Genomic DNA, 21056 nt, shown 5'->3' with positions numbered 1-21056 from the left:
TCATTTATTCATTCACTCATTCGTTCATCTGTGTGTGGGAGGGCCATGTGGAGACCAGGGATTAACCTTGGGTGTCATTCATTCCTCAGAAATTGTCTACCTTGGTGTTTCTGAGAGATATCCTCTTTTAGTTTACTGAAAGATAAGGTTTCTCAGTAGCATGTAACTCACCAAGAAGGCTAGGCTGGCTGGCCAGTGGGCTCCAAGGATCTGCATGTGTTTGCCTTCCCAGTGATGAGATTACAGGTGTGTGCCAACATGCCTGCACTTTATGCATAAGTGCTTCGTGAATAAGCCATCTTCCCTTTATAGGGATACCTTCATTGAGAATCACAGCCATAGACATAGAAACACATGTAATCACATGACATGGTATTTTAAGTTTTGTATTTCCTTTTTCTTACAGAATTTTTGCGTGTATGTATCTGTGCATCCATACATATAGTCTGTGGGTAGAGGGGTATTGTATATGTGAAGTAAGTGATCTACTACTGATCTGCCAGCTCTCTCCTATAATTTGATTAAATTCATTTTTGAAAAAAAAACCATCGATATCAACATGAAAGAATTTTTATCTGCTTACATATTTTGTCTTTAAAAATATTAAATGTCCAAATGTGGTGGCCAACACTTTTAACCCCTGCACTGGGGAAGCAGAGGCAGATAGATCTCTGAGTTGGAGAACAGCCTAGTCTACGGAGTTCCAAGGCAGCCAGGGCTACATAGAGAGATCCTGTTTCAAAAACAAAGCAAATAACAACACCCTCTCCCTCCAAAAAACCTAATAAGTAAATAAATAAGTAAATACATAAAATGGTAAACATTTGTTTAGGGTTTTACTGTTGTAAATAGACACCATGACCAAGACAACTCTTATAAGTACAACATTTAATTGGGGCTGGCTGACAGGTTCAGAGGTTTCATCCATAATCATCAAGGCAGGAACATGGCAGCATCCAGGCAGGCCTGGAGCTAAGAGGTCACATCTTCATCTGAAGGCTGCTAGCAGAATGCTCACTTCCAGGCATCTAGGACTAGGTATTAAACCCACACCCAAAGTAACACACCTACTCCAACAGGGCCACACCTTCTAATAGTGCCACTTCCTTGGCAAAACATACATAAACCATCACAACATTGCTGACATTATTAAAGATTAAATCTTCTAAGATATCATGCAAAGGTTTTGCTTTAAGCTGTAACCCTCATAGACTAGCTTTGCATTCACAGTTCCTGTTTGTTGTGCCTGACATCTCTTATCAGTTGGCAGGAACCTATAATATTGTCACAGTCAGTGCTGCCTCAAAAAACTTTTCTCTCATTTACTTTCATCTGAGCATTTTAAAATACAACTCCTGATGCCAGAAGTCAGGCTGAGATCTTCAGTGGTTGACACTGTGCTCAACTTCAGTCTCTTATCAACTATTTTGCTTCTTTCTCCTTATTGAAAGAATCTTATTATTCTAGATTAAAATTATGTTTGGTCATCTCTGTTACCATCCTCTGCTCACTCCCATGCAGGCATTGTGCTGTAATGCACTGACATTCGCACTGTGAAACATTTGCCAAATGAATCCTATGCAGAATCCTTGAATAAAAGAGCTTATAAAGACTAATTTATTCAAATTAAATATGTAAAGCAAATTAATTAGAAAACTGAGCTGTTTTGAAGAATTTATGAAAGTGAAAAGTTATGTTTTGAGGTTTTGTCTTTTATTGTCTATTGTAATGCTAAGTGTGGCTCTAAGACTAGTCTACACTAGTTCCTGGAACCTTGCTCCCAGGTTAATTCTGATTGGTGAATAAAGATGCCAACAGCCAATAGATGGACAGAAGAGACAGCTGGGGTTGAGGTTTTGCAGGCTTGGGTGGAAAGGACGAGTAGGAGGGCGAAGGAGAGCGGCCATGCGCTAAGGGCCAAGAGAACGTGGCCCAGTTGGGTTAAAGCAGTCCAGACGGAACGTATAGTAAATAGCAAGTGATAACTTGGAGTTATAGATAGGAAAGAAGATTCTAAACGCATGGAGGGTAAGCAGTTGCCCAGCTACTGTGCTGTCTAAGGCATATTTAAAGATGTAAAGACTGTGTGTGTCTTTCATTCAGGAACATAATTTTTAATATTTTTTTACTACAGTTATGTATTAAGATTGGAGTCTCAAGTTTATTTAAGCATCTCTAGTTAGTTGTATAGTATACCAAGAAAATTTGTCATTATAAATAGATGCTAATGTCGCCAGTTTTTAAACTTCCTTTTGGATAACAATATAGTGCTTAATTAATCTTATCTAGAAACTTACAGGATCGATTGGGAGTCTTTTCTCTTAGGGAGTCACCAACAGTATAGTGTGTAATTATTGAAGCTCAGTCCTGCTTCTCCAACATGATCTTGTCATTTGGGCCACAAAACAGCTTTTACTCTGATTGTTACACTCATGCTCAGAGGCTATAGTAGGAGTGTGCTTTCTTATATAACTTTATGAACAAGAAATGGCTTATATTTTAAGAAACAGTAAAAGAATACACTTGTGTGCGTGAGGAAAAGAAGATATTTTGTCCCAGGGTCTGAAACTGTTTACTGCTCTAAAGGTGGTTAAAGGGACCTGGGAGAATGGGGCTGATAAATGAGGCAGACTAAAGTCTCACGCAGTAGCCAGTGTTATTCAGAGCATCAGGCAGTTCATACTTGTCCAATCACAAGAGCAAGCTGCACATGGTAAAATGTGTTTTTCCATAGAGCTATATAGACAAATAACAATAGCTAGTTGTAATGAATTATCTGAAGTAAACTTACTCTTATCTGCTACAGTTGGGAGGAACTTGAAAGCATAATCCAAAAACAGTTCTGTGTTTTTTGAAGAAACTGAGGTCACAAGATTCTTGCATTTGTTTCTTGGAGTTTTCTCACAAACACTTAGATTCTCCTCACACGACTCTATTCTGAGACCATGTTCTGACAAAACACAAGTACGAAGTCGGGAGGACTTGTCAGCAGAACCCTCTGCTGGTAATGCTTAGTCTGCCAAAATCTAACACACAACAGCACTCTATTACATTATTTCTTCTATTTAAAAAACATGCAAGTCAACTGGAGTGAGGGCAATGGTGCACACCTTTAATCCCAGCACTCAGAAGGCAGAGGCAGGCGGATCTCTGAGTTCAAGACCAGCCTGGTCTACAGAGTGAGTTCTAGGACAGTCAGAGAAACCTGGTCTCAAAAAATCCAAGCAAACAACAAACCTCAAACTTAAGTTTTGTAGCTGGGATTTGGGAGGACAGGCTGTGCTGGCAATACTTAATTTCCATATCCACCCAGAAAGCTAACGAAAGACACTGGCTGAAGCCAGCCTGTCATTTCAGGATCAGAGGCAGGAGGCAGGAGGAGGCAGGAGGAGGCAGGAGGAGGCAGGAGGAGGCAGGAGGAGGCAGGAGGAGGCAGGAGGAGGCAGGAGGAGGCAGGAGGCAGGATATAGAAGAGCCGGGCTTCTCTTAGAGGTGGCACCTTCACCTGGATCACACACTCAAAAGACTAAAGAAGTAGCAGTGGCCTTTGCCGAGTGACAAGATAATTAGGCACTCATATGTCACTTGGGAAGCAGTCAGGTATGCTTCACATTAGTAAACTTTAGAGTTATATGCTTGCTGGCTTATACTGACTTCAGTGTTTATGGTAAGGAGCAGTGTCTGAGTGGCTGGAGAAGTCGATCAGAGGTTAAGAGCACTTGCTGTTCATGCAGAGGACACTGGTTTGGTTCCCAGCATGGTGGTTCACAACCATCCAGAATTCCAAGTCCAGGAGATCTGATGCCTCTTCTGACACTACGCACCAAGTATGTATGTAATGCACATACATACATGCAGGTAAAATATTCATACATGCAAATAATAAATACATAAATTGATTTAAAAACATAATGTTTGTTTGGAATATCAAATTATCTCTATTGCACCAACTCGTGTTCCAGCCAGAGTGACAAGGCAAGAAAACTAGAAGGACTCAAATTATATAGTAGTTGTAAAACTATCTCTAATTACAGATACTATAATACTGTATAGAGAGTGTCCCAAAAAGTCTACAGGGGAGCTTCTAGAACCAATAAATCCAACAGTGCTCAAGATACAGATCAACACAAAGATCACTTGTGTTTCTATTCTCATGCTGTGGATAATCTGAAGGGATATTGTTTTATTTAACCAAGGTTAAAGAATGTCCATTTAAGCCACACCATTGCTAAGAGAGATGAAGGAAGATGAAGTGAGGGGGAGGACACTCAGTGTACGTGAACAAGGAAATTAAATAACTCGGATATCGGGGCTCCCAAAAGTCCCCTCGGAGCTAATGGAAAAATCTTTGAAAACTCCCAATAACTTTCATGTGCAGTAAGGACAACAGTTTTGAAGAAAAATAGAATCCGAATGCTCACACTTCAAAGTTCACACAAGCTATAGTGTGGCAGAGATATCAAGAACGCACACAAGCCAATCAAGAACAATAAACCCAACCATGGCTACTTAGGCATGTCACTTGGAGTCTGTTCAGTAGAGAATGTACGCCTGTCCCATACACAGCTCTTGGACAATAGATTCCCATATATTCATCCGTACTTCTCAAAACAGACAAAAATAATTCAACCTACTCCACCTACATTTTTTAAGATTTATTTATTTATGTATTGACTACATTGTCGCTGTCTTCAGACACACCAAAAGAGGGCATCAGATCCCATTACAGATGGTTGTGAGCCACCATGTGGTTGCTGGGACTTGAACTCTGGACCATTGGAAAAGCAGCCAGTGCTCTTAAGCCATTTCTCCAGTCCCCCACTTATTCATTTTTCAAGCACAAAATTTTGTCAGTATCTGAAAGGGTAAAATTTAAATTATTTTAGTCTGAAAGGATAGATTTAGGAAGAGTATGTGTGTGTGCACGTGTGTGTATGTTTTCCTCTGTCTGTCTGTTTCTGTGTCTTTCTCTTCACTTGGCAGATAGTTATTGAGCAATTGAGCTGTGACAGTATTCTAGGCACTGGAGATGGACTAGGGATCAAAACCAAACATGTTCCCAACTTTGATGGAAATGGCAGTCTGGAGAGGGAGTAAGATGTTTAAAGATACTCACACTAGTAGATGTATGTATGGCTTACAGGAGAGAGTAAGGACCTTAGGTCTGCCATCATAGAGGAGTATGAGCTGTCCTTCAGATAGGCTTCCCTAAGCAAGAGAATTGTGCTGAATACAAAGGATGACTGAGAATTAAGTGGGTGAAGACAGGAGGGGAGAGTGTCTGGGGCTTGGATTGTCTTTCCACAGATAGCAGTGGTCATTAAAATGAGTTTTATGGGGCTAGAGAGATAGCTCAGCAGTTAAGAGCACTTGCTGAACACCAGAGGACTCAAGTATAGTTACTAGTACACACACGGCAGCTGACAAACTTCTGTACCTCTAGTTCTGAGGAATCCAATGCTTCTGGCCCCCATGATTTTCTGCACTCATGTGCACATATATCCACATTCAGGCATACACACCTTTTATATCATTTTAAATTACTTTAAAAATGAATTGCGTGGTATCTTCTGTTTCTGACTCTGGTAATACCGTGGGTGGCTTTTGCTGTTTTTCCTTCTTTGCTAGTGATTGAACCTGGGGCCATGTGGGTGCTAAGCAAGCGCCCTTTCATTAAAGTACATCCCCAGCACAGAATGGGCCTTTTTGCTTGTATTAATGTGAGGGTTTTCTGGAAGTCTCAGGTGTAACAGTTTCAAGGCAAACGAGAGTTTATAAAGACATTTCCATGAAGAGCTGGGCTTGTTGATCATCAGTGAGTGAAAATTGGGGGGGGGTGGTAAATGTTAATTTTAATTCTTTATTGGATAATCACATGATTAGATGATCAGCTTCAGAAAAAATATAATGTCCTTTTTATAAGTTATACATTATGTATCTGCTTATACTTTAAGATAGAAAAATTTCCATTTAATTTTGAGCCTTACTTTGAATGGAATTGACATGAATGGCTTATGTAAATTCTGCCAAGTAATTCACTTGTGTCTTCTATAATAAAGTGCTGTCATTTATAATCAAAATGCTTTAACTTACATGGATGTTGGCATTAAGAAGTGCTGTTCGGTTAGTGGCATCAAAAGAAACTACACTTAAACTACCTGGGAGCTCAGTGATGCCGGCTACTGTAAAAATGCTTTCTGTGGGCCATTTAACTGCTGGCAACTTCAGTTCACATGATTCCTAGTGCTGAAAATGGAAATTCGCTCTTAATTGAAAAGTGAAGTTATTTAAATTCTTTAAATGCTAACCTTTGGAAAAAATATCTGAAAAATAAAAGCCCATATGATTTTGATGGCCAACTGCCAAAAGATTATCATTTACATAAACGTCTCTTTTAACAGAAGGGCTTAATGCATTGAGCTCAAAAGGTTGGAGTAGAGACTTCAATCTGGAAAGCAGCAGTAGACGTTTGGCTTGTGAACAGCCACATTGTTCGCCACGCCGAGAACACTGTTCGCATTCAGGCTGAAAGCAACGCTGGCATTAGGATTCGGTTAATTTGTTTCATGTGACTTGTCAGCTGTGTGTTTTTATCTAAATCTTCCTAGCCTCTTCTTTTTTGTGTGTTACACTCCTGAAAAATGAACTGCCTTTTTAACTGTTTCATTTCTGGTATTTTTTCTACCTTTGCAAATGATACCATATGATCCTTTCTCAGGTTTTCATTGCTCTTTAAATGTATTTAATAATCAGTTTGAGTGCTGTTTTACTTTATTGAAAGTAATAGTATCCTAAAGAACTTTTTGCTGTGTGCATGTGTGAGTCTGTAGCAGGATTTTGTGAAACCCACAGACAGAATTGCTAGCCTTGTTTTCTCACGAGCACCCCATTCTTTCCTTGTTTGCTAATTTTGTTCTCTGGATTTTCCCTCGGATGACTTTTAATATCTGGCTACCAGCCAAGTACTGGGTCTCAGCTATAAAGTGCTGATCCCAAAGAAAAGATGCAGCTGTTGCTAATCTTAGGGTTCCATCTCACTTGGGAAGAGCAGGAAAATGTTCTTTCCCCTAAAATGGAGCCCTAGCAAAACCCAAGAGCATGTGCTCTTGTAATTGGCAAGTGCTGTGAGGAGAGCCAGGGCCAGGACTTTAAAGAGCTTCTAGAGGTGTAGTTACCATCGGAAATGACCGAGGCTGTGCAGTGTCATGGTTGGTATTTGCCTAGATCCGTGAAGCTGTCCTTACAGTCAGAAAGGTGGCCATGTCCACCACCTAGGCAGATTTCTTCCAGGTTCTTTGTGGTCCTCTGTCACCCTCTTCCTCACCTCCCCAAGTTTCATGGAAACTGTGATCTGCTTCCTGCACATTGGCCAGACTCTTTACTTAGCATAATTTATGACGAGATTTGCCATTGCCAAGTTCAACACGGTTCACTCCTTTTCCTGTTAAGTTGTATTCTGTGATATTGGGCTCCATCCACTCTGTGCCCGTCACTGGGGCTTCTCCCAATTTTCCTGTGTGCCTGTTTGAATTTCTCTCCATTGTAGTTTTCATTGTTTTATCTCTGGAACATTCTTGAATGCATCTCAGATCAGTTTACTTACTATATGGTGTTTAGTGGGAAGAACCCAGAAGAATTTGAACATTTTGACCATTTGTCTCCTTTAAGACAATTTTATATTGATTACTGTAACAGTGTCTATTAAGTGTTTTTTAATGACTAAAATTTACTTATTTTTACATTTGAAAATTTCTGATCGATTCAAAATTGTTTATTGTTTTAACTCATATACACACAGAGAGAGAATAAAAGAATACAAATAAATTACTATATTTGATTGACTAAATCTTATTTTTTCCAGGCTACCTTTTGTGTTTTATCATATCTATTATATAAAAAGCATATATTACTTTTACAATAGAAAACAGCCTTTTTATAGAGAAGAAAAAAAACTGTGCTGACACTTTTTTAGTTTGTGTGATTTATTAAAAAAATATTATTCCCCTGAAAAAAAAAAAAAAAAAAAAAAAGCCATGGTGTCACATTGAAAAAGCCCAGGTCTCAGAACCAGCATCTCACTCATGTGTGATATGGGCGCATTCATAGCCCAGCTCACCATCGGTGAGGAGGAGCAGCTGGCTTCTGTGCATCTAGTGTGTGTGTTCCTTTCTCTCTGTGTCTCCTTGGTCCACATCCTGCTCTTGGCCAAAATCAGTGAAGTTCAGACTTCTTCAGTGTCACCTTTGTTATCTTGAAACTGTATTATTATTTTTCCTCTTTTAGGTTTCTTATCTGGAAAATATTTTAAAAATGAGAGCCAGGTGTGTAACATGCTCCTGGTGGACAAAAGCAGCAAGGTTTAAAAATGAAGAATTGGACTTTGATAACATCAGTAATAGATTTTTCTTTTCTTTCTTTTTGAAGAATATCAAAGAATATCCCAACAACTAAAGATGTTGAGCCACTTCTTGAAATTGATGGAGATATAAGAAATTTTGAAGTGTTTTTGTCTTCAAGGACTCCAGTTCTTGTGGCTCGAGATGTAAAGACTTTTTTGCCATGCACAGTGAACCTGGATCCCAAACTACGGGAGATCATTGCAGGTGGGTCTTGTAGTACAGCTTAGTTTTCTTTAAAGTCCTCAATGTTTTCATGTTCCTTTCCTTCCTTCCTTTCTTTTTGTTGTTGTTTGTTTTTGTCTTTTTGCTCTTATTTTTGAAGTGAGGTCTCACTGTGTAGCACTGGGTAGACCCAAAGTCATTGCTGTCTTCCTGCCTCGGCATCTGAAATGCTGGGATTACAGTTGTGTGCCACCATGCCAGGCAGAATTTCCTGTTGCTAACTTAGCTATCTAATTTTATCTTGCTTTATGAAAAATTAAGAAATGTGAATGGAGAATCCGCAGAGGAGTAGGGCTGGGTGGTTGCCCCCATGGAGCACTGAGGTGTTAGTGGTTTATTCCACTGTGTCCTGGTCCTTGCTCACCAACTTCTCCCTTTGGAACACTTGTGTTCATTCACATACAGTCTTGATATTCAGATGCCACATGTTGTAATTGCCCCTCGTTCAACTTCTGTTTTAATAGGGACCTCCACGTTGAGCAGAAAACAAAAACAACTTTACCTTCATTTTAGGTGTTTAACCTAATTATAAACCAGGACTTGAGTATAACTATTAAAGGCAAATTTATTTTATGGCTGTGCTATGGCTCTGGATTGAACCCAGAGCCTTGGGCATGCTAGACAAACTCTCTACCACTGAATATGGCCTCACCCCTTTTTACTTTTATTTTGAGACAGGATCTCAGTAAATTGCCCATACTGGCCTTAAACTTTTTTTGCATTCTGGCTTTAGAGCCCGAACTACCAGGTTTGGTCTGCATTTGGGTTTTAGAGAGGCTGTTGAGAGGCTGGTGTGCACCGGAGCATGCACAGCTGTGTGGGAACACAAGGGTTCCATGTGATACTGCTCATCGGACCATAACTGGGCTTTCTGGGAGTTATGGAGGGATCACCTTCAGTTAGGCCTGTAAAATGTAATAGCTTCACAAGCACACACTGCTCTTGAGTCTTGTGGACGCTCAGGGAGAGAAGAACAGGCTGACATGGGCGCTGAGATGAGGCTAGGGAGTGGGTACAGAGGTACACTTGGATAGGGGCATAATTCCTGACTCTCCTTACACAGGAGGGTGATTACAGTTAACTGTGACTTGGTGGGTGTTTCAAAATACCCAGAAGAGGCCATTTCAAATGGTCTCATTGCAGAAGAACGAAGAGTGCTTGAGGTGATGGTAGTCCATTTCCTCAGTTTGAGCATTATGCAGTATATACACCTATTAAGGAAGCATATTGTGCCATAAATATGTAGTTATTATGTAACAACAAAAAAACCCAAACTGCCCCAGTTCTTTTTCTCAGTGTTTACTCTGAGGCTGATGCTTTTGTGGTTGTGTGTTCTGTGTTGAGAGGTTGACTTGTCTCAGTGTGTAGGCCCACAGTTTAGCTCACATTGTATGTATTAGACAAATTTGAGTCTTTTGTTAGCATAACACAAATAGATCTTTAAAGAGTCAAAAATTATAGTGTTTTGTAACTGAAGAAAGAATCCAAGTGTGGTAACTATTCAAATGGTGAAGGAAAAAAAAACTCTTTTGTGTACATCAGTTGGGCTTTTTTTTTTTTTCCACTTAAAGTCTGTGGACTAGTGAAGATTTCCTGTTAACTCATTTAAACTCAGCTGGAGTCACTAGCAGTGATGAAAGTATGTCCTTGCTTAGTAGCTGGTGACAGGACTCATCATTAGTGTCCTGTTCTTTTTTGCTTTTTGGGTTGTGATGGAATTTTCAGACGTTCGAGCTGCAAGAGAGCAGATCAACATAGGAGGCCTTGCGTATCCCCCGCTCCCTCTGCATGAAGCTCCTCCTCGGCCACCTTCTGGGTACAGTCAGCCTGCATCTGTCTGCTCCTCCTCAGCATCTTTCAATGGGCCGTTCCCAGGTGGGGTTGTGTCCCCACAGCCCCACAGCAGCTATTACAGCGGCTTGTCTGGACCCCAGCACCCCTTCTACAACAGGGTAAGAGTCAGTACCATGGCTTTAGAGTGTCTCTTTTGGGGGCACCAGGATTCCTCTGTCTGTGGGCTCTGTTACTGGTTTGGAACTATAATTTGGCTTTAGAATAGGAAAGTGTAAGGTTTAAATGTACAGTGTATGTTTTTCTTGTTTTTTTTTTAAACCAAGTCTTGGATTTTAGTGTGTTCTAGAGTTCTGAAGAGTGTGAATATAAGAATATTGGCTTTTATTTTCATGTTAAAGGAAATACTATGACAACAACGGTTCCTTTGGTATATTTTGTTATATCGATTTATATCAGTTTTCATAACAGTGATAAATTCCTAGAGTCATTCGTAGTTCTTAGACATGTGAAATAACAATGGGCCCATACTACTTGAAGGATCAAATGTTATTGCCAGTTAATTCCACCACAAACCATTTTAATTTCAAGTACCTTTAGTTGTATGTTTAATACACAATTTCCTAACTAAAAAATAGAAGCACAGTTTCCAGTGGTACCCAAACCATGATGGATGTAGTCCTTGAAGTGTCTGTTCTCACCTTACTGACCTTAATCATGTAATGACACTAATAATTTCCTGTAGGAAAACGGATCATGCTTTATGGGATCATACTTGTAAAATCCATTGTAAGTTTTAATCCTTTTTTTCTCCCTGGTTAGTGTAACTTCAGGAAAACACAGGGGCTAATATTCATAGAGGACAGCTGACTGCAGGACTTTATTCATATGAACTGGCAAGAAAGAGTTTTGGATAAGTGTTTGAAAGAAGGAATTGAGAAATTAAATTTTTATTTTTAAAATATCTATATTGGTAATTAGCTCTGCTGTTTGTAGAGCCTTAGAAATGTGATAGCACTTTTTTCTGTGTGGACAAGGCAACACAAGAGTAGCCAATAGCATTTATGAGAATGTTTGTTCTCTGTCAAAATTAACGGCGTGGTAGATGGTGTGGAATACAGATCTGCAGTCACCAGTCTTAAAATCTGCTGCAACTTTACATAAGGTGGCTCAATTAATACTAATTAAAGGTGTGAAAATATATTTATTTGAAAAAATAGTTATGAAACCATCTATGCTGGCATCTTACATTCATCGTTCATTGATTTTAAGAGCAAATGCAATATACTTTTAAAGTATTTAATTAATTTTAAGATATTAAAATTTCTCTTGTTTTTAGGCTTAGTGCTTCTGTTATTATTTAATGGTATTAATCATGCCGTTAAAAGGCGTAGTAATTCTATTCTCTTAAAGTGTCAAGAGTAAAGAAGAGAGAAGCGGCCCCCTCAGCGCAGAGAAGCCTAATGAACTCTGACCTCTGTGTTTCCAGTCCATATAATCTGAGGTGTGAAGCTGGCTCCATGTAATGAGGAAGTTAAGTCTTGTGTAGATAGCAGGCTCCCCATCCTACAGTCTAGATTGCACTCACTCCAGTGTGCCGGGACACAACTGAGCGCCAGGGCCCCAGTGAGGCTGTCCTTGGACAGCCAATGTTCCCAAATGATCAGGGCAGTTTTGAGTCTTAATAACTTTTCTTTTTGGTAAGTCAGAGAATTCTAATAATATTCTAGTCTGCTTTAAAGAAGAATTTGTTAGTTAATACATAGAAACCATGTACAGTAAACTTGGTAAGATGCTAAATATAAAGCAAATGTTTGTGTCAAGTCACAAGGTACAAACTTGAGCTGTGTTTTAAACCTATATCTGATGAAGGAGACAGTGTCATTGTCCTAACTCTGGTCTGGCTCTCACGGCCAGCAGGTGCACGGGCCTTTTGTTTTGTCACTTGCGTTTGAAGTTTGGAGTTGTGTTGGTTAGTTTCACTTGATGACTCTCATTACACGTTGATTTCTGTAATTGTTCATGCCCTTTTTTGTTACATGTTTCTCCATAGCCATTCTTTGCCCCATACCTTTACACGCCAAGGTATTACCCTGGCGGTTCCCAACATCTCATCTCACGTTCATCAGTAAAAACGAGTTTGCCCAGAGATCAGAACAATGGCCTAGTAAGTATATAAAGGGGTAACTAAAATACTAATCTCATAAAAAACATGGATACCATTAAAAGCTTTTTTTTCTTTCTTTTCTGAAGCAAAAGAGTACAACTTAATTTATAGTTTTGAAAAACAAGCTATTACAAGTAAAAAAATGTATGTTTTCATTTCTGGTAAATATCTATGAAAGACTAGCTGTCTCAGTGACTAGTTGAGTTTTTACGACCAGAGATCTCTGCCTTGTAGTGCAGTGTTTGCTACCAAAACTTTACAATCTAGATCTTCATAACTGCTAATTTCTAGTATCTGTTTAAGGGCTTGCATGCAATCTCTCTGTGCATTTACATCAACACTAAGGCTTAGCAGATAGAGGTGCAGCATGAGAAAGCATTTCAGTCTGCGGCAGGGAGTCCACAGAAGGAGATTGTTTAAACATACTATTGAATAAAATTAATCCTAAACAAAACACATCTGTGCAAAATATAGTAGGGGCTCCTGCTGATAAACTTTAAGTAACTGTATAAAACAAGTTCCCTGTTAACATGATTTAAGCTAAATTTAGAGTGGTGGAAGGGGAATCTCAGTCACCCTTGGATTCAGATATCTGTGTTGTTATCTCAGCATGTGTTCATTCATCTTCCATGTCGCTCATCCTGCCCTGTCACCCACTCCCCTGTTCTATGTTGCTAGGAAGTAATCCAGGAGGACGCTGCTGAGGGGCTTCCTTCACCCACAGACTCCTCGAGGGTAATGGAGTAGTCTTGTGGCGTGGAACACTAGTGTCTTGTTGCTTCTGCAGCAGTAATGATGTCTTAACACATTTGGCACTAACTCACTCATGGTGTGATGGGCAGTATAGAGTAGCCAACCACTAATAATTACAGCTCATGAGGTCATTCCAAAGCTAATGTTTCCTCCTGCATTTCCCCCTTCTCAGTGATATGGGAGGGGCTTGTTTTCTTTAGTAAGGAAGGGCTGCTTCCAGGAGTCATCACAAGTATTCAGGTGGATTTTTCCTTAGTGCTGAACGTTGTTTTCCTTTCTAACTGTTTTTTAATAAAGTCTGTACTTTGTATGATTCATGTAGAATAGCTTTGAGAGTGTCACACATCCCCTTTGACACTAGAGGACACATGAGCTGGGCGCTGTAAATCAGCACGTCCCTAGCTCCTCACCTGCTGCAGGTGTCTCCACCACCGACATCTCCCTGCAGCACTACTTCCTCCTTCTGTTATTCATGAAGAGAAAAACGTCTAGACAGATCCAGCACTGGTTCAGCATCTAAAGGAAGTTGTTTAACAATACATAAACACACAACAGATTGTAGTGGAAGCCACTAAAATAATAATCCTTCCAGACTTTATATTTAATAAGAAATGCCTGTGATGAGCAGCCGTGAAATCTTACTTTAGTCAGTATGCAGTTGAGGAGTCCGGCTTGTGTGTTATGTTCAGAATATGTTACCAACATGCAAACATGACCTCCCTGATCTAAACCTATTCTAAAATGCTCTAAGCAGTGGAGAATTACAGGCTGAGGTATTACACCTGAGTTTATCAAGAACATTCAATTTAACACATGCATTTAAAAAGGTAAATATATTTTCAAACCTTAATTTCCTTGGAATTAATGTAGTTAAGAGACAAAGATGGAACCATTTTGTTGTTTTCATTGAGGAGTTGATTCTTAAGTCATTAACAGTCTAGCTGAAATGGTCGGTAATTCAGTTGTTTACAAATGGCAGCCATACTGACTCCCAGCAGTCCTGCTTGGGGACTCTGTGGCCCATGGAGCATTGCCACTGTGCAAAAGTGACTTGCAGTTTCTGCAGAGAGCCTTTGCTATAGGGAACCATGTGTACAATTCAGTTCCTGGGACTAAAATTACTCAGTGAATCTCTGTTGAAAGTCAGATACTATGAAAGATTTCATGCCTTTGATGATACAGAAATACTAAAATAGTACCTCTTCCCATGTACAGAAATGTAGGCAAACAGTTGTAATTAAAATGTGTCAGTAATTTATTTTTTCTGTGTCCAGTAAGGAGAGCATTCTACAAGGTTTGAAATAAGTTTTTTTTTTGGGGGGGGGGGATGGGGGGTAAGGGGAATAATGCAGTTCCTGAGCCATGCTTAGAAGTTCAATAATAGCACATGAAGGCCCCTCACATAGAGCAGTTTCTGTGTCAGTAGGATAACACAGCTCTGGATCTTAGCACTAAAAGGTAGTTTGTAGTTGGTAGAGTGGCTAAGAGATGCTCACCGTGCTTCCTGTGCTTCTAAGAAATTAACAGTGACAACAGTTTGTAACTTGTGTCTTGTAGAAGACTAGGAAAAGCAAGTTGACATTTGTTCAATGCCAGTGAAAGCAGTGGTGGAAACTGAAGAACCTGAAAGTCTTAGGCCTTCTTTTGGTGTGCAGAGATGCCATGACCACAGCAACACTTATAAAGGAAACATTTAATTGGAGCTGGCCTACAGGTTTAGTCCATTATCATCATGGTGGGAAGCTGAGTGGTGTACAGACAGACATAGTACTGGGGAAGAAGCTGAGAGTTGTACATCTGGATTGGTGGCAGGCAGGTGAAAAGAGAGAGAGAGAGAGAGAGAGAGAGAGAGAGAGAGAGAGAGAGAGAGAGAGAGAGAGAGAGAGAGAATGAGAGAGAATGAGAGAGAGACTAGGCCTGGGTTAACATTTGAAACCTCAAAGCCTAGCTCCCAAAGACACACCTCCTCTAAGAAAGTCACACCTACTCCCGAGGTGACACCTCCTAATAGTGCCACTCCCTAGTGACCAACCATTCAAATTTATAAGCCTGTGGGGCTCATACCACCACACTGCTAGCCGAACCAGCAGCCAATGGAGGAATCAGTGGCCCTTCGTGCTGGAAGCTGCTCAGTCCCAACTGGGACAGCAGGGCTGGTTATTGGTCATGTCTCTTTGGCTAGCACACCCTGTATAGACATCAGGAGAAAGGCCACTTGCAGATAAGCCAGGAGCTAAATGAACGTTTCAGAACAAATTGTGATATTATTACAGACCCATGATAACATAGAGGGAAGGTAAGGCCAAAAAGTTAACCGACTATGGTCTTTGCAAAATAGAGATGAGCTCATCTGTTTTTACCACAAGAAATTTTTGACAAACCTTTGGACAGCAAATCTTTGTGGAAATAAGTTTTCTCCCACTAACATTACAGAGGTCATAGCCTACAGAGTACAGCCAAACTACCAGGTAAATTATAGATAAATATTTGAGTGTTTCACAAAAGTAGGGGCTTGAAATATAAACCCTGTGCTCCCTATAATTTTATGGCTGAGAGAATATGCATGCCAGATCTTGTGAAAGTGAAGATAATATTAGACCTGAGCTATACTCTCAGAGCGTTAGAGTTGGAAAGGACTAGTGTGTCCTCGTCTAAAGGTGGAGAAATCTTTTTCGTAATTGAAGTTTAATCTGCACTTCAGTTTGTAAGGACAGCCCTGGGCCTGTTTCAGGCCTCCCTTTTTTTCTGATGTTTCTCTAGGCACAGCTGGGATCTTGGGGTCTGGTCTAGCCTCCATGGAACAAGTAAAATATAGGGGCTTACACCAGGACACAGGAGCAGGGTGGCAGGGAAGGAGCCAGAAGGCAGCCATTCCTGTGGCCTGTCTCGCCCATTCGAGTGTGAAGAGGCTGCAGCCTTTTGGGTTAATAGGTCATGTGATATACTCCTGACCTTGCAGAAGCTACCCTGATTCTGTGCTTTGCTATCCTGAAAAGACAGGCCAGTTTCTTTGGTCTGATTTAGATATTACAAAAGCTCAGCATATTTAAGTACATTATTACTTACTAAGAATACCCAGATCCTTAAAGACTCGGAACTCCAACTGCTTCAGCTGGGTGGAATTGGCTAGCAGTGGAAAGCAGTATATGTTCTCACAGCCGGTTAAGATTAGCATGGGTGTTTCATTTATTGATGTTTCTTAGGTGCAAGAGGCATAATTTAGGTGAGTTTTGAGGTTTTGCAAACGCCCATCTCTTAAGGATGGGTATGATCTGGGAATCGTATATGCAATCCTGTGAACATGGAGTGCACTTACACTGGCTAAGGCAGCTACACCATCATTAGAATGGACTGCCATTAACATAATCTCAGGTTGGCTGAAGTGCTTTGAGGCTCCTGACTGTGTTAGGGAATTGAAGCTTTTCTGGATGATTGCACTACTCTCAGTGGAATTCTCACCAGTGTGTCCTTTGATTTGAACTGTTATGTTTAGAGATTGAAGAAAACTGTTGATTTAATAACAGCATTACAAATGAAGGTCTGAGCTTTTACTAAACAGGGTCCAGCTCATGCAGTAAAGTGTAAAAAGCTGTTGCTTCTTGAAGGTACTTTATATCCATCACTGCTTTTAGAGCTTGCAAATTGTGTTCAAGGCAACATGTATCCGAACCAAGCTGTCTCTTGTTTGCTCAGGAGAAGAGCTGGACAGGAAAGCAGCTGATGCAGGTAAGGAGTCAGGTGCCACAGACTTTCTTTGGACTGTGGGTGACACATGCACCCCTCACCCTTAGAGACTGTGTGTACCACAGGTGCCCATCACCCTCAGAGACTTCCTGCAGTAGTGTCAACCAGCTGGAACATTATGAACTCATTCAACAGTACTTAAGAAGTGGATTTTCATTATTCTACTTGAACTAGGGGGAAGTGCTTGGGTTCCCACACACACACACTTATTGAAATATAGCCAAAAATGTATTTACTTTCTGCATGTAAGTCTTTATACCAGATTTCAGTTCAATTTTTTTTCTGAATTTCAGGTAAATGGACTGAAATATTTTTATAGGTGATTTTATAGTAATGTTGAAGTCTAGGTATAGTTATAAGTTAAAAAGTGTGCGGGGTGGGAAGCAGAGATGGTGCAGTGGTTGAGAGCACTGACAGCTCCTCTGGAGGACCCAGGTATTACTTTTCAGCCAGCATCATATGGCTGTTCCACTTGTAATGCCAGTCCCAGGGCATCCACTGGCTTCTGTGGGCACTGCATTAATGTGTACAAAGACAGATGCAGTCAAAACATTGTAAACATACAAATAAATAAAATTTAAAACATTTTTAAGGTTATAAAGCAGTCAAACATGTTAGTACTTGTTTCCCCCATCCTTTTAATTTAAAGTCCTTAAAGTGTAGTGTCAAGCCTTATTCATCAGCTTTGACAGAATTATTTCTCTAGCAATTTGAAGAATAAGTTATGGAGTGATCATAATAGCACAGGAGGAAGAAGAGTTGCATTTCCAGCTAATTAACAGCTGTGCTTCTTGTTTGGGGGCCTTACAGTAAACCACCACTTCACTGTACTCATCCCAGTGGACATGTGTGTAGTCATCTTCTAGAAACTTACCTGTAGTGAGTCTGATAATAAAAAGTAGAAGTTCCCACTGTGGATTCCAGATACTGGTCATGTTCACAGATGGATGTCTGAAGTGAAGCTAGTGAACCCTGCCCCATGTTCACTAAAACACCATGTTCAGTTGACTGTATAAATTTGTTTGTCAGTCATTAGTAGACTATTTTAAGCATTTAAAAATACTTGCCACTGATTTTTTAAGTATAGAAGAATAAATAACAACAGTGGTTGTTGCTTTGACATAGAATTCTTAAAGTTTTACAGTATGCCAATCAATGTGACTTTTTTTTTTTTTTAACATTTCTGATTTGTTGGGCTGCAGGACATTTCTTTTGAACAGGCAATTGAGGCATCTGTCAGAATCAACATAGTCAATGAAGCAACACATATTTAAAGATGTGTTTCTTACTACTAACTGTCCTTTAAGGTAGTCTACACAATTAAGCTTTAGAAATGTTTTGACAATTTTAACATTATATAGAAAGAATATTGGCTTTTTGTGGAAAAGTATGATTTACCTAGTTTTCTTGTTGACTGTATCATGCATGATTTATTTTTTTAATGAAAAAATAAGATTTAAGAGTGTAATTTAAAATTTCTAAGTATTTACTAATAAAACCGTTCCACGCATGCATGTTCCTTGCTCCATGCTGCTGATACCAAGGTTTGTTCAGAGTTGAGGGGAAATGAGAGGCTTGGCAAGGGCTCTGCATATGTGTGTAATGTGTGTGCTTTGATGATTTATTTCATATTCATGGTCTTTACTCTGTTTTATTCCTTCCTTAAAGCCGTGTGACTCTGGGTTTAACAAACAGAGACAGGTACAGAAACTCTGGTGAAATCTCACTTACCTTACTAGGTTGTTAGATGGTCATCGGCTACCTCATGCTGGGCTGTTTATAGATCTGTGCTCATTCTATGTCTTGGGTTTATTTCCATAGTTGCTTTCAGCCTCTGCATGGCAGTCATTGCTGACTAATCAGTTTTTAGCTTATCTAATAAATTGACTGAAGATGTGATATTTCAGAGTGTACTGTTAATCTACTGACACCAGAAAGCAAATTCGCCACCTCAGGTAACTAGTGTTTTTATAGCTTTGCTTGAATTGGAGGAATTCTGATTAAGATTCATTTTGAAGCTTCCGTTTAATGGTTTAAACAAGCTAATATGTGCTGTGTTGAGTTCTCCAAGTAAGAAAAATAAATAAATAAATTCTGACATAGAAAAACTGAAGTGATGATCTGTTCTCAATTACACAGGTGGATTTCAAGGGAGATAGCACATAAATGCTGAAGGATTAGCCTTTGGATTCTTCGTTGCTTCTCAAAATAACATAATTAGTTTCTTTTAAGAATTTAGCAACTTGCTGGGCAGTGGTAGTGCACGCCTTTAATCCCAGCACTTGGGAGGCAGAGGCAGGTGGATTTCTGAATTTGAGGCCAGCCTGGTCTACAGAGTGAGTTCCAGGATAGCCAGGCTTACACAGAGAAACCCTGTCTCAAAAAAACAAAACAACAACAACAACAAAACAAACAACAAAAAAAGAATTTAGCAACTTAAATTTTTATATTCCTCTTAATGGTATTTCAATTAAAATTTATTATTTTGGTTATAAAATTCATTTAATTTAAAAATAATTTTAGTATATATTAGAAACATTAGAAAAGGCTTGGAAAGTGATTCACATTTCTCCTTCATTCAAAGAAGCTGTTGGAACATATATAGTTTTCAAATTAGTAACTTATTGCTTGATAAAGACCAACTTACACATAGGAGTCAGATGTGATCTTCAGTCAATGGCTGAGGTGGCCTCTGCTAGGTGTCAATACTTTACAGCATTCTTTCCTTCCTTTTTAAAACTAATACATTCTTGGGGTAGATATCGAAACTCTGCAGTGTCCTGTTCAACTTGCTTGGCTTTTGCCCATTAACTGAAGGCCATTGATGGGGTTTATAACACAGCTGCTGCAGTCATGGTGTTTGCCTGGTGGGCATTTCTGTTTCTCTCTGCCATGTGCACTAGTTGGAATTCTATAAGGGAACGTGTCTTCTTCCTAATTTATTTACTTAAGTACTTAGTTTTAAGGCTAAGCACGGTGGCACACGCCTTTAGTCCCAGCACTTGGGAGGCAGAGACCAGTCGATCTCTGTAAGTTCAAGGCCAGCCTAGTCTACAGAGTTCCAGGATAGTCAGAGCTACATAGAGAGATCTTGTCTCAAAAAAAAAAGTTTTATCAGTATGAATTCATGGGTTTTTTTCTGTGAACTATTATCATAATTTATATTTGTTGATCAAATATTTATTTTGTGATTTTTTTAAAGCAAAAAAGAAAGTCAATGTAAATATATTGAAAGCAAGGACTCAAAGGATTCGATGACATTTAAAAGATTGGTATTATTTAACAGTAAAAGGAAGTGAAGCATGACAAGATGAATGAATGAGTCTTAAAACAACACACTGAATGAGAGTCAGACAGAGAAGCCACACACTGTGGAAAGTGCCTGCAACAGACACTTCAAAACGCAGAGGTTGCCAGGGACTGGGGTGGTGGTGAGGGATGGGCGTGACCGCTGATGGGAGCAGTTTCTTTTGAGGGTAATGCCTCACAAACTATATAAATAAAGTTAAAGGCATTGAATTGTACATTTTAATGTGGAAGCTCCATTACATGTGAAGAGGAAATCAGCATGATATTTAAAATTCACATAGTTGAGAGTACATAGTGAAAACACTGGCTGACTTACTAGACAGAAAAAAGTCATGTGCAAAAATATGAAGACCAAATTATGAAAAGACTGGTCTTTTGCTGTTATTATTTTAAAAGCAGCTCAACCCTAGATCATGTAAAATATGGCACAGATTATGGTTAAATTGGTGCAGTTTGTTGCAGGTCACCTGTTCCCAAACTTTGATGTACCTGTGTTACCTTACTAAGCTCGCTAGAAGACTCAGGAAGTCACTGTTCCTGCTGTCTGAGTCAATCATTCTCATCTGACACACTCTTACACATGTGCATGCAACATGCACACACACACACTCATATGTGAATGAACACATGCCCAAGTTGAAGTGCATGCACACACACACACACACACACAC

General features: G+C 39.6%; 1 protein-coding gene across 17 annotated transcripts in view; it reads left to right on the top strand.

Moving 5' to 3' along the window:
* Nucleotides 1–21056, top strand: part of Kidins220 (kinase D interacting substrate 220) — an 82541-nt gene that overhangs the window by 48119 nt on the left and 13366 nt on the right. For 5 of the 17 annotated variants that reach the window (XM_076942068.1, XM_076942067.1, XM_034513834.2 and 2 more), the window contains exons 23-28: nucleotides 8425–8603; nucleotides 10347–10573; nucleotides 12466–12579; nucleotides 13258–13314; nucleotides 17026–17058; nucleotides 18745–18777. In XM_076942068.1, coding sequence (XP_076798183.1) covers nucleotides 8425–8603; nucleotides 10347–10573; nucleotides 12466–12579; nucleotides 13258–13314; nucleotides 17026–17058; nucleotides 18745–18777 — 643 coding nt within the window. The remainder of the gene's footprint in view (nucleotides 1–8424; nucleotides 8604–10346; nucleotides 10574–12465; nucleotides 12580–13257; nucleotides 13315–17025; nucleotides 17059–18744; nucleotides 18778–21056) is intronic. The other 12 variants (XM_076942069.1, XM_034513832.2, XM_034513831.2 and 9 more) reach the window with 6 other exon arrangements.

The sequence above is a fragment of the Arvicanthis niloticus genome, chromosome 11 (genome assembly GCF_011762505.2).
Source record: "Arvicanthis niloticus isolate mArvNil1 chromosome 11, mArvNil1.pat.X, whole genome shotgun sequence".
Taxonomy (NCBI): domain Eukaryota; kingdom Metazoa; phylum Chordata; class Mammalia; order Rodentia; family Muridae; genus Arvicanthis; species Arvicanthis niloticus.
Note: the sequence above shows the minus strand (reverse complement) of the source record. Positions and strands in the feature narration are given on the sequence as shown.